The sequence below is a fragment of the Anser anser genome, assembly GCF_964211835.1.
Source record: "Anser anser genome assembly, chromosome: 1".
Taxonomy (NCBI): Eukaryota; Metazoa; Chordata; class Aves; order Anseriformes; family Anatidae; genus Anser; species Anser anser.
The window spans coordinates 41236218-41250794 of NC_139720.1; the positions used below are offsets into that span (position 1 = coordinate 41236218).

Consider the following 14577-nt stretch of genomic DNA (forward strand, 5'->3'; position numbering starts at 1 on the left):
TAAAGCTCGCTAGCATGACACTGAGCAAAGGTCCATATTTACCTGTCTAATGCATTATGAGACAGATTGGTGATGCAGGTATTTTTAAGCTAATGACCTTCTCAGTGTTACATCCATACCGAAGGAATGGGATCAAAATTTACAAGAAAACAACCTTATTTAGAAAGAAGGGTTGCTACTTCTCCTCCACAGCTGGGACAGCCAGTTACCATCTTCTGCTAGCCTGAATTTTATTTGTGGGGTATAATGGAACCACTAGTCTTAGCAAGCCCCATTACAAAAATAAGGATAAAGAATAATATTTATTAAGAGAGGTAGGAATATCTCTGTCTCCTCTTCAGTAGTAGAAAAACACAAATAAAAGTAACAGCGAAAAGCACACAAAGACTTAAGACCCTGGAAAGACAAGAACCAAGAAAAATGAGTATAAGGAAAAAAAAAAAGATGAATGAAGTTTAAAGTATATCTAGGTTAAAAGAAACAGTATTAACTTGATTTCCAAGCCAAAAGTGATTTAGAGGGTTCTGGACCAATGAAAATATTTTGATCTGAAAGAAGCTGGATGGTAAAGTATGCTTCCTTGATCTCCCTGACTATGATGCTGTAAAACTGAAAGACACACAATTTTGTGATTTCAAGTCAGATGGAAGACACCAACTACATGAGATGCTCAGCTAGAATTCATCGCAGAATTGCAACAACCACAGAGGCTAACCTGCTCTCCCAGAGTGCAGTTCTGACGACATCATTTTAGAAGGGGACTGTTACTATAATGTTTAAATCAGATTGATTTTCTTCAGTTTCTGTGTTAACATTTCTCTTGAAGAGTCAGACACATGAAATACTGCAGAAAAATTTGTGTCGAGGCCTTAAGTGCACTCCCCTCTGCTCCTCAGGCTGTGCTGCCTGTACCTACGGCCAGCTCCGATGCACCACACTGCGTGATCCGACCTTAGATCGAGCTGCTGTGAAGAGAGCTGTGCCGGGAAGCAGCCATCTCCCCCACCTCACCTGGCAGGTGGATGCATTGAAGCTCAGCTCCCAGCCCTTGGTGCCAGCCTGAGCCAGGCTACAGCTGCGCCTGGCCGAGCACCTTGCTGACCCACAGATTTCAGCTCCTGGCTTGGCCTCGGGCCTGCCCCTCACTGTGGATTTATGCCATAAGCTGAGCCTAGCTCGCACTGCCAGCCCTGCTCTGCTCGAGGTGCCCGGCTGCACTCTTGGCACTGCTCCTGCCTGTCGTGCTGCCGCTCCTGGCCAGCCCTCCCTGCAGAGCTGCTCACTCCTGCTGCTCCCTGGCAGTCTGTTTGCAGGGTCTACTATCACCTTTTTCCTCCCTGAAAGCCAAAAAAGCCAGTGGAGTTACTAGCAGAAAATACCAAAACATGCAATTGGATGATTTAAAGCCTTTAAACTCTATCCCACAGCAATCCTTAAATAAGAAAAACAATTTAACTTAGCTACTCAATTCAGCAATCAAATTATACAGAACCTTCTCCTCCGCAGAACACCATCTTTCTCCTCTTTAAAGTCTTGAGGAGAAAAAGACATCAGTTTTAAAAATTAAAAATATTTTTCTGGGGTTTCACATTCTAAATACCTAAAAATAACTAGATAAAAATTTAGTGTTTTGACATAGCAGGCACTTTAAGGGTTAAAGGCAATATATAAGAAATGTTGCATCAGACCATCCTATACAATGTCTTAGCATTTAAAGCTTCTGTAAGTGTAATGTATAAATTCAAAAGGATTTGGGAAAGGAACAGATAGCTAAGGTAGATTTTTTGCTACATTACTGCAATGACTTTTTACGTTATATGCATACCATACGAAGACCATCAAAAAGAATACTTTATTCCGAATGAGAATGCTATTGCAAACTATTCATGTAGGTAAATGTTATCAGAACAAAACAGTCCGGAGAGAAAAAAAATGAGATCACTATGTAACAAGGGTATTTTTTGGTTGCTCAGGTAGTTCCCATTTTCTTCCTTTTTAAAGTTCAGCCATCGCAAGATGATATATTTTTGGTTACTGCCATGTGCCTCCCAACTCCATTTTGTACATTCTCAGTTTTTACTGCATCTCAGCACATCTTTCTCATCTTGGGACTACAATATGATGATTATGAATTTGCATGGCTCCTGCTTTTTCCATTTCTATTAATAAAGACAATCAAAAAGCATAAACATGCACTAGCAATTATATCTGCTTTAATGTACTGTTGATGGCTCAGCCGTACATTACATTTGGTGAGGCAACATCCACACCACGATCAAAGCGAGAGGACTCCACGTTTCATTTTCATGTGGTGTCATCTCGAGAACTACATTAAAGTTCATTTTGGTCTTTATCTACAGCTAAATCTGAAGAGTAATCTCCAAGATTACTTACAATGAAAGTCGAATACATTTGCATTTATTAAAATAGACACTCAACTCCTTTGCATGCTGACATTTTAAGCCCTAACTGAGGCTGCTTTCCTTACCTTGCTTTTTGACATAGAATGTGCTGTATCCTCTTTATTTTGTGACACATCATCCTTCCCTTTGTCAAAACCTTAAAGAAAAGACAGCATTGTTGCAAATGATTTGAATGCATTACATTTTACAAGAGCTAGCCTTTGAAATAAATTTGCAATTGTATTTAGCATACAAAGCACAAGCAAATCAGATTTTCAAACATCATATACATACTAGATCATCACATCAATTGAAAACATATTAGTTATTGCAGTATAGTCTAATTTAAAACCCTCCAAGAGGTGAGAACAGTCCACTGCATTTGGATGGTGTTGCACCCAACCCAATGACCGGACCAGCTGAAAATACAATCAGCAATATCTGTCCTTTCAGCTCCCCCTCTCCCCTACCCACACACACAACACCAAATAAAGTCAGTTTGGGTTTGTTCATTTCTTTGGCTACAAATAACCATTAAAATCCACACACGTGAAAGCAAACCTACAACATGGATTAAGATTGCCAGTTGATTTCTTATCAATGCATTTCTTACAAGTACATGAAACAGACTGCTTGTATTAATCCTGAATTTATACTTTTGCCTTGACATACCTTGTATTTAAAGTCGAAATGCCACACTAATGTGAGGGACTCACAACGCAACCCCACCACTTTCTCAGCACCCACAGAGCAAAGTGAGTCACTGATGGTGGCCGGGACGTGTGTGGCAGCAGGACGGGGGCCACGACCTGCAGAAATGCTGCCGTGCAGCTGCCACGTCCCACACAACAGCACGCGGGGTTCTCCTTCTACGCTCAGAAAAATAATCTGGCGCGGTTACCAGACGAAACACCTCAGTGACCCATTTTCTTTGATAAGGTTGGTTCTAGCATATGCTCTTACAGACTGGAATAAAACAAATTCCTCGATGCATTTATTTGAGTCAAAATGCCAACAGTTGCGTGGCCCCCCGCCACGCTGGATAGCTGAAGTTGAAGAGCTGAAGAGCCCGGAGGCCGGGCCCAACAGAGGGCACCACACCCGCAGAAACTGCGGGCAGGGGGAGGCCAGAGGCCCCATCCCAGCTCCCCCTGCCCACCCAGGCCACAACCTGGTCGGAGAAACCGGCCCTAACTCCTCTGACATGAGGGGATTTCCAGAGAAACAGTTCACTTCATGTGCTTCAGGAGAGTGCATGCGTGTGTTCGTAGGCTTTATGCAGCTCACAAGAACTTAAGGGCTCTGTAACACCGTTGAGCAGTTTGTTTAATGAGGGATTTTTAATTATTTTTTAAATTAGTATCTTCACCCTTCCACCGCTTACACTACCGAGAAACGCTAAGACAGCACCAATTCACCTATCACAAATACAAATCTTGGGAAGTTTCAGCTTCAGCAAGTTATTGAGAAATCAGGTTGCTCTTCAGGTTATGTGAGAAATACAAGATTCCTCTTAGTTTTCATTCAGTAACCATTTCTTTCTTGTTGTTTTCTTCTTTAATTTATTACCTTTTGCAGAGATTCTGATGAAGAACAGACTTAAAAACATATATACACTGCAATACAGTCACATTTTATGTCTGTCTATACAAAACTTTACATGTCTTTACAGAAGCCCCTATGTACCCAGTTCATTAAACCCTTCCTTTTGAAATGCTTTTAATGCATCTGTGAGGGCTTTGTTCAGCTAATAAAAACGTGTAACACAGAAGGCTATTTGGCCGCACGGAAGAAGTAACTAGACAGGCAGAATATCTGTAGTACTGGGGTATTTGGCAAAAAATAATACAAAAATAACAGACATGTCAAGATCCATAGTCCAGAAGCCACATTTCATACATAAGACCAAGTACTAAAGCACATTTTCTACAGGACCAGCAATTAGGTGCAGGAACAAAACAAAGGTCACCTCAAGCCTTAAAGGACAGGCCTAAATTCAGTGAGAAGTTACTAGATTTGATGCCAGTCTCAGGCAGTCAAACATGCACTAGAATCACAGTAATGATATCTTATCCTCACCCCACACCCAAAGGAAAACCCCAGTTAGGAACCAAGTTCCACTGAAAATGTAACGTAGCGACTTCCTAATGACCTTCCAGGTTTCATTTATCTATTTAAACACAGACACAAAATACCTAGTGATGGGAATTGCCAAGGAAGTGCTACGTCAGGGTTGTGCTAACAGAAGAGAAGCTGTAATTCACAGCTTTCTTTATAAGCACAACAGCTTTAAGGACTTTATACATCCTTATCCAACATACACACATTTTTATTTGCATAAACAAGATTTTCATCAGTATCACCAAACAGAAATAAAACAGAACAAGCTGCTCTGTACGCAGTGTCGGAGGCGAAAACCAAAGCTGTCTTCCTGAACTTCACCTTCTCGCTCCCAGTGCCTCAAGGTCAAGAGGTACACACACTTGCTGCTTTAGAAGTGTGCCACCACACTTACTGATCCCTCCCTTAGCCACACAAACAGCAAAACGATGTCTGAGGGACTTGCTGGTGAATCCAAATACTGAAGTCACAGTGCTGCAGACTCCGGCTCTATGTTGTTTCAGTTAATAACAAAAACCCAATCAGCCAACTCCATGTCCTGATCTATCCTTCTTGTAGCTCCCCTCCCAGTGGAAGGAATAAGCTAATCCAGAACAAAGACACAAGGCTTTTCTCCCTGTGTGACAAAATACATGTTAAAAAAGATCATTATTCAGGTGCTACTCCAGTTACAGCCTTCCTTAGCATAACACACACTTTTGCCAGTGCATCTCCATAAAGACAGGGGCATGTCCATACAACAAATAGCTTGCTTTCTTCTGAGAATAATTTGAGATGATACCTGTAGGGATATTTGTCCTGGAATATCGCAAAAGGCTATATACGGGCCCAAACTGAGGACAACACACCCTGCTGAAGAAATACTTGCTCAAGGGAACAACATCAAAACAATTATATTCATAGGATCAATAATAAGAAATGCTGTTTTTTCCCTTCCTGCTACCAGTTATGAACTAGAAGTTTCTCTATGGATATCTGGCAAAGATAACAGCATAGCCAAGAACACTGTGCCTCAAAATGATGCTTTGTGTTATTGCTCTTCTTGTAGTTTTGTTAGCCCCAGAGGTACTAAAAGTTATACTTCTTGATATTAATAAACAAAAAGTCATTGAAGTCACTGCCTGCAGCACAGACTGCTAGGGCAGGAGGTAGTCTCTAATAAAAATAACTTGCTTCAAGTTTTTCAATGTTTATCATCAGTGGTTTGGGGCTTAATATTTTAGTATTCTTGCTACTTCTAATCCTATAATTCAATCAGTAACTCTTTAATAGGATAACCTTAGCCCACCTTTCACAATGCAGAACTTCAGGTGATGAAGTCCTTTTCTGTCACTCCTCACTATTAAATCTCTTGGATTTCTCTATATTCTCTATTATTTAATGCACTTGCAGATTTATTTATTTTTAAACACAAGTTTCACTCCTGTAGCCTCTAAAGCAATTCTGGATAACAGAGTTTGTGTTCAGAGCAACACTATGTCTTAACAGAAACAAAACCCAGTGAAGTCAGCTACTGTTCACAATATGATCTTAGAGTCCAATAAAAACTTTCCATGACTGTGTTCCTATTGGGTCCTTCTAAAACTTGTAGGCTTAGATGAAAACTCATAATGAACTTTCAGAAAGATGAGCGAGTCGGACAACTGCGTGCAACTTGAACAACCCGAACTTCACACGTGCAAGATGTTTTTGAAACAAAAACCAAACAATGCTTGGCAGGGGGACTGGACTAGATGATCTTTAAGGTCCCTTCCAACCCAAACCATTCGATGATTCTATGACCCGAAAGAGTCATAGAATTGACACACTGTCAATACCAAAAGAAAACAAGTCCCCCAAAACATCATCTTTGACAAAAAATTATCAGTAGAAACATTGTGAGATTAGTGTTCAAGAATCCTTAGGATGAAGTCTATGGTAGGGTACATTTTAAAACAAAAGTGTTTGGTTAAGAAACTTCTATTTTGAAGGTATCATTCTTTGAATTTGTACCTGCAATCTGTCCTTTAATCAATCTCAAGGAAAGGGAAAAAACAAGCAAAATAACCATACAACATCTTCTACATGTCAAATATTGCTTTTGTACCTCTCAACAAATATCACCTGCAGCTAGAATACCTTAGTGAGAAAAAAAAAAAGGAAAAAAGTTACTTCTTAATACTAAGTCTATTTTATCCAAAAGGTAAGAAAGAATTGCTACCCACTGGAGGTGGTTCTTTTTTTTTTTTTTTTTTTTTTTTGCTGCTCGTGGTGGTGGCAGCATTTATTTTTCCAATAGACAGAAGAACCAGTAAAAAAATTAAAAGCAACAGAATGCTTGAAAAACCAGCAAGCGAAGCAACAATACTACTAACTTGCAAATTAAAAACAAGGAACAGACTGATGTGAATGTGCAGTTCTGAAAAAAACAACTTATTGAGCTGAAAAATGATATGCTTCTGGAAGAACAAAATAAGCTAAACTTTCTGGGAGGTATCAGTACTAGTGCTATTTAGTAAACATTGTAAAAAAAGGAAAAGGAAGATCTTTTAGGATTCAAACACAGGAGACAAGTGTTTTTAACCTAGTGATTTTCAGAAGCTTATTTTGACAACCAGTTTTAAGAATATAATCCCATATTAACTTATTCAGATTCCTCCGTGGATTTTGAAACTGAACTAATCAGAAGAGCAGGCAAAGCCCTTTAACCTATTTTCTGAGACTCGTATTTTCTTTTGCAAACACCACAGAAAATGAAATAATCATAACCAAAGAATTCTCTCAATGTTACTACACAAGTATCTTTTAGACAGGCAATAACTACTCCTTGCTTAAACCAAACCGAAAGAGTATACCTTCCAGTATATTAATAGTTTAAATTACTCATATATATGGAAGATTCCAAGAGAGAACACATCTCTTAGTTATGCGTTAACACTTGATTTTATTAACTAAAAGCTCATTTCCATTCGTTCTGCATTTTAAGAAGTCATTCATTGTCCACTTACAGACACTGATCAGCTTTAATGTACAATCCCATACAGGAAGGAAATAAATAGGAAACTAATCTATTTTTATTTCAGTAATTTCCAGATTACATACATTTATTTTAAAGGGAGGGAGGATCTGTCTAGCTGCCACCTCCATCCTTTCAAGGTTTGAGATCTTTTATTTCCTGAGCAGCTTTAATAAGACACGGTGTTAGATTCTTGGTAGAAGGCTGATCATTTCCTGACGCACATGGAAAGGAAATGTTATATTGTAAAACAGGAGGTTTAAAGAGAATGTGGTGTTCCAAGGGACTATCCCCACCTGCCAGTGGCTGAGCATGCCGCTCTAGTGATTCTGCAAGCCAGCACGAGCCAGCGGTGCAGAGAGCTCCTGAATCGCCAGCCTGCAACCTCCCGTACACTCTGCACCCCAACTCTTTTCCATGACTTCGGAGCCAGAACTTAGGAAGTCAGTGAGCTGCTCTGTAGAAGGCACACAATAGAAAGCAAAAGCTATTCTTTTTTCCCAGCATTCTGGACCCATGGGACTGTAACAAACCATGCACATGCACAAGTCAAATCACACATGTAGAATAATTCTGCTAGGAACGCACAATTTTTACAATGTGGCTTTTCAGAAAAAGGTGACCTTGTACACATTTTCAAGGACTGAAGTTTACTGAAGTAAACTACTGAAATTCAAGTATCAGCAATACTTATTACGGACAACAAACCTCTAGAAATTCACTTCAATATTCTAGTACTGACTTTCAGGAGACAACAATCTGAGCAAAAAGAGAATCAAGCTATTTATGATGTTAAATTTCTTTGAAGTCTTGCAGTACAGAGTTTAGCAAGGTTATTGTTCTAGCCTTAATTCACTCTGTCTTGTCATTATATGTCAAACCACTAATTACAGGCATGAAGACTCTTCAGTAGCATAATACCCTTATGCTCTGTCCTGTTATTTCAAGGGAAGTACAGGGAAGGAAGAGATTTATAAACCACAATACAGAACTTCAGTCATAAAAACCCCCAAAATCAAAACAAAATACTCCAGTCAGTACGAAGTAAACAGTATCCCTTCAAACAGATATTTGCTGTAGGGTAAGCTAACCTATTTGTTTGCCTATCTACAACAGCTCTTGCTACTAACAAAGAGCTATTATCTAGATGCATACAAGCAATATTCTTTCTGATTTCTGTTAACAGCGTCTACCAACATCTCAGTAGATTACTTTCATTCAAGTTGAAAAATTTGAGGTGGAAATTGTATTCGCTTCTGTACATTTTAAGAAACGCAAGACCAAAACAAACCTGGTGAAGCAGGAGAGAGTTCATAATATCCTCCAAATGAAGCATTCCGGACAAGTTTTCGGCCATCAGCTCTTGGAGAAAACACAGATGAAATCCCAGCACATGAGGAAAACCTACGTCGCAGTGGACCCTCTTCCTTCATGAGTTAAGATGTTTGTGTAAGGATTATGTTCTCTGTGAAAGCTGGTTAGCATTAGCTGGTTGGAACAAGAGTGTTGCAGTAACAGCCTTCTACCTCATATTCTGATGAGTAAGATACAAAAGGAAAGAAACAAACGAAGGGCACACGTGAAAAATGCAGCGAAGAGACAGAGGCTGCCAAATCAGCAGCAAGCCAAGCAACATTACACTGTCCTCATCAAATCCATTAGAACACTTAAAGCAGAACAGCTCTGTTTCAGCTTCTATTCTCCACAACAACAGCACGTCTCATTTTTTTACATCTCAGTTTTGGTCCTACTCATCTTTGCTTTCTAAGTGCATAAAAACAATCATTATTTAGGTTTTAAGGATTCATTAAATCTTTTTTTTTTTCCTGTTAGTCTTTCACATCCCAAACTAATATTGCACTCAGGAGCTAAGGTGGCTTCCTTATTTGATATCCACTATGGGTACACTATGGGAACCTGAAAAGAAAGCCAATGTGTTGCTTTACGCAGACGTGCTGAACTTCCCTCCGTAGGTACTTACCTAGCTAGCTTTCATCAGCTGATTGCCATGGTTTCTACATCATCATTTCTTATTTTTGTTTAAAAGGTGAAATGATAGCTTTTTCTAACACTGCCATATTTATATACGCAAACTGCCCGACTCCTGGAAGAGTTGCACAAAGTAAGCTCCACACAAAAGTTTTTTATTTTTAATGCCCCAAATATTTTATGCAATGAATACAGCAGTTAAACTAATCAACTTAAATTTTAAACATAAAAAAATCCCAGTAAATTGTGCTTCAAGACTAGGAATCAAATGATCCAAACTGGTCTTGCCGATCAGTACCAGGATGAAGTCAAATAAGCTCTCCCTAACCACCTTCGTGCATTGCTCATCTGATCAGCTGTTTCTTTGCCCTGACAACTAGCATGCCTGACTACCTTCTTCCATGTATGGAATATTCCTTCCTGTCTCCGCTAATTCCACTTTCCCATCAGACCACATTTCTGATGAAATACACTTTGAAACCTACTCCGTTTGCTGGAAAGTAGAAAAATAAAACACTAAAAATAGACTTGAAAACGAGAACTTATGCTCTCCCTTACTCTGTACAAGAGGTCTTCTCTTCTTACAAAGTGACATGCATCCCCTAAACCAAATTAGTGGTAATGTGAATTTGATTAATCTTTTAATAATACCGTTTACTCCAACTGTTTAGGTAAACAAATGCACTATTTGCAAATAAGTAATTTCAGTTCATGTTGGCTAAAGAATAATACAGTACACTGAAATTATTCTATAACCTCTATGAAAGGTTTTAACTGTGAAGAATGGGCATTAGTACCTATAGATACATACAGTAAGGTACATACAGAAACCATTGAAAGTATTTTTTCTGATCATGAAGCATAGTAGCTTCCAGGATGCTATGAATTGCTTGAATTTCTTCATGCCTCTTACCAGAAAAATGTTCCAGTATATGTTAAAGAATAGAAAAAAGGGGAAAAGATACAGCTGAAATAGCCAAATACAAGCCATCAATAGAAATCATTACCTGTGACATGTAACCTTCACTTCTTTTGTATGAGAAGTGAAAAATTATTTACTTGGGCATAGCATGGGGAGAAAGTAGATGAGCATGTCTTGCATTAATGCCTGTCTCCATTTATCCATCATTTCTTTTTAAATAAACATAGCACCACATCACTTCTCCAAATTTATCTTCTGGGCTACAAAACAGAGCAAGCCACTATGGTATGATTTTTATTTTTTTTCTAATTAAAATCAAGAGAAACCTACAGTAGAAAAACTCCCCTTTCACACAGGAAGAAGTGTATCATCTCATTACAGACCTTTTTTGCTCAATTAACGGCTGTGTTAAGCACTATCTTGGCGTTGAGGCTTTGACCCCGTCCAGTAAGACTGTACTGGCACTGGTCTCAGAGGATGCTGCCTGTATCCTGCACTGCCAGAGGAGGGTCACACAGGCTGATGGGAGACTACCATCAGCCTTCCAGACCACTTCTTCTGCATCTCCAGCTGGCATGCCAGCTGGTTCCGGAGCCACTCCCAAAAATATTCCTACCAGGCTACTAGATTCTTTCCCTTTGTATTCTTCTCTGCCACACTGTGTTCATTTTACTGAGAAGTGGCTAGATATCCAGGGGCTGGAGGAAACACTATAATCCTGAAGGTTTACCCCTCATTTCTTCCCATACTCTCTCCTGTCCTTGGCGCTGTTCATCTAGCCAAGCTGTAACAGAGTACAGACTAAAAACCTGTTTCTCCTTCCTATGTCCCTTTCTCCAATTAGAAGCAAACCTAAAATCTTTGGCTAGAATTCCAAGCACGATAATGTTACAGTCACATTTCCCCTCTCTGAAGCTACCTCCCGAATCAGGCAGCTGCTACTAAGAAACTTTTCCTTTATTAACAGCAATACGGGAGAGGCACATTATGCCTTTTGCCAAAGATGACTGTCTCACCACCACAAGGAGAGGAGAAAAAATACTCTAATTTAAATTTTCTCCTTCATCTCCCTCTCCCCCACCAAGTCATCTTCATATTTCACTTAAACCTGCAGTGATAAACCAGCTTAGGACATGGTTTGGCTATGAAAATTCGCTAGATCTGCACTTTTGCAACAGCTTGTGATTTATTATGCCCACTAGTACTTGGACACGTGTTCATTTGCTTCAGTTACTTCAATGCAGTATACACTGCTGGAAAGATAACTGATACACAACAGAAAGACTGTTAGGTCAAAAGAAAGCTGAAACTTTTAATTAAAAGTTTATTATGACTCTTGAGAATCTGCCTGAAATATTAAAGAGGTTTCTGCTCTCCGTGCACTTGGTGTCCAAAGCTTCTAGAAACCCTCCTCATTCCTTGCAACAAGCTTCATTCTCGAAGCTTTCTGAAAAGATATTTCGAGTAGTTTGGAATAGCTGCTGTTTGCATGTTCTGCAGGTAATAGCGGCAAGGTGCACTTCATTAACCACCATATATTAAAACAGAAGAAAAAATAATAATCCTTTTTCTCTCCAACCCCAACCTGAAAATAAATTCATATGAAATGAACCAATCTATTGATCAAAACCGAATTGCTATCATTCATTAGTCTAACATCACAGGAAAGCTTCTATTCGCAACAGATTTGGTTCTTGGTACCTTAATAATTTAATAATTGACATAGAAAATGCATTAACATACAAAGCTTGTAAGTTTACATGGTTTCAAAATATTCACAAATAGAACTACAGCCAAATCCAACTGCAGAAGGTAGACTTATGTAAATGTCTGTGTAAACAGGAAAATATCTGCTATCCTAAAGGCATCCAGGTGCATGCCCCAGTGCCTGAAAAAAGGAAGATTCTTCATACCAAAAATTAGGTTCTTCACATTTAAAGGGAGAAAAAGCCTTCTGGTTTCTGCTTTATGTAATATCTACATCAGTAGAAAGAAGAGAACGCCCATGACTGAAATACTTAGTTCATCTATCTCAAACGAAAAACAAACAAGAAGACCACAAAATCCAATCCAACCCCCATCATAATCTGTTGAACATCTCTTCAAGGAGGAAAATTTATACCTTATATGTATGTCTAAAAGACAGAATGCATTTCTCCTATCAGCTACTCAATTCAATCAGGGCTTCTTTAGTAATACATGCTGGCTGAAAACCAAATCATAATCCTGTGCTTAAGACATTCTTTCAGGATATTGCCTGAGGCAAAACATAAATCTCTGCACACAAATGAACAAGACAACGCATGCCATTCCAACAGCATATGAACACTTTTGACAAAGGCTGGTTTTAGTTTTAAAACATTTCTGCAATTGATAAATATTCACAGCTGAAAAAAAAGCACAGGCTTATTAAAAAAGACCTCTCTGAGCTGCACAGGTATGAATTTCCATGCATGGAAATTGAATTCTAAAAATCAAATCACATTCTGAACTATCCTACTGAGGAATTTTAAACACAGTAAGTTTTTACATAGATTTTAGCAATTTTAAATGATGAACACATTGAACAAATTGATACTGATGCAATAATACATCTCAGGATTACATCTAGTAATGCAGAGTAAAAAAAAAATCCTTTTCCCCTAAGAGTTGTGCAAGCAAAGCCCAAAAATCATGAAACCAAACTCTGTACAAGCTAAAGGGAGGAGAACAAAGAAGGGAAACTGACAGTGTAGCAGAGAAGACAGAAGCTTTTTAGACTCACTCTTCAAGTCTGACAATCATCTGCTCTGACATCTCGACAACACGACGTTTCCAGCAGGATCCTCCCCCCAGTTCAACAAATGAGAAGGTCATAGATAACTCTCTACACGCAGGATACACACATTCCATACGGTATGCAGAAAGCAGGAAAAGCAAACTGCTAGGCTACCATACCTACAAGTGGGTTTTATCCAACATATGATTTTTGCATGGGGACTTCAAGCAAAAGTGTTTTTCTCCTATTTAACAGAAACAGATAGTAAAGATGTACTTGCCTTCAGACACCACTATTTGATTCACAGAAGAGACATCTGAACCAGGAGGCTACAGGTTGTGGTAGTTTGCAGTAGCAAGTTTCTTTCACCAAATGCTCTTCTGTTGTCTAGTGTTTCCGTGTCAAGAGCAGTCTAGCTGAGGAGTAATTCCACAGGCATGTCTGAGAATGGTTTATGAACTAATACCAAGGCTCCCAGCGCCCCAGTGGCAACTGTACTTGCCTCCACCTCCCTGCTTGCTAACACTCCTGCTCAGCTCCACCCACCCAAAGTAAATAGGCTTGCTCACTGCTCAGGTTTCAACACTTTTCATCTCAACACTTAGAAAATTCAAGGTCACAGTTCAGGTTCAAGTACGCCAGCTTTGCCGAGATTTACACGGAAAAAAAAAAAGAACTTGCTTGAGAAGTTTCACAGTAATCAGCCCTGCTGTGCCCTTCAAACCCAGCACCACACTTTCACAAAGCCATACCTCACACAGAAAGGAGTACATGTAATTTACCCGAGCCACAAATGCTGGGTGGAGTAGCATTTCAGAAACGGCAAGTTTTAATAAACGCACAATGACTTGCAGAGGAATGTGCCAGAGAATGCATTACAGTAAGAAGGCAGGACATCAAGATAATAGATGCAGAAGACTAACCACACACAGCACAACTTCAAACATTCACATTCACAAGAAAGTCAGTCTGGCAACACAAACTGAAAACAAATTATATAGGGTCAAACTCTTCCTTCTTTATTGTGAACAGAACCTTATTCACATCCTATCTGACACAAGTGTCAGTAAAGCTGTTCCAAGTAAGTCACAGATTTACAGAACTGGGGCTTCACCTCCATGATACTATGGTACGTGCATCAGAAGACAAAGTAAGACAAAGCGAAATACCTCCGAAGAATGCAGCAAGAAAGCCCAAGACTGTCAAAGTAATAGGGGTTGCAAGATTTTAGACAAAATTCCCACACTGCACTCAAAAGCAAAAGTGTTAATAAACATATCCAAGGTGTTAGCTGCACTCACTCTATACAGAAAGTGCCTAATTTCATTTGCTCTTAATGCAAAATTGTTAAAAAAAAAAAGGGGGGGGGGAGGGGGGGAGCTTGTCAGAG

At 39.3% G+C, this 14577-nt stretch overlaps 1 protein-coding gene across 5 annotated transcripts in view; it reads right to left on the reverse strand.

Moving 5' to 3' along the window:
• OSBPL8 (oxysterol binding protein like 8) overlaps window positions 1-14577 on the reverse strand; it is a 90587-nt gene that overhangs the window by 27076 nt on the left and 48934 nt on the right. For 3 of the 5 annotated variants that reach the window (XM_083838725.1, XM_083838729.1, XM_083838726.1), the window contains one exon: window positions 2489-2559. In XM_083838725.1, coding sequence (XP_083694851.1) covers window positions 2489-2559 — 71 coding nt within the window. Of the gene's footprint in view, window positions 1-2488; window positions 2560-8809; window positions 9053-13467; window positions 13604-14577 lie in introns of those variants that run through there. The other 2 variants (XM_083838728.1, XM_083838727.1) reach the window with 2 other exon arrangements.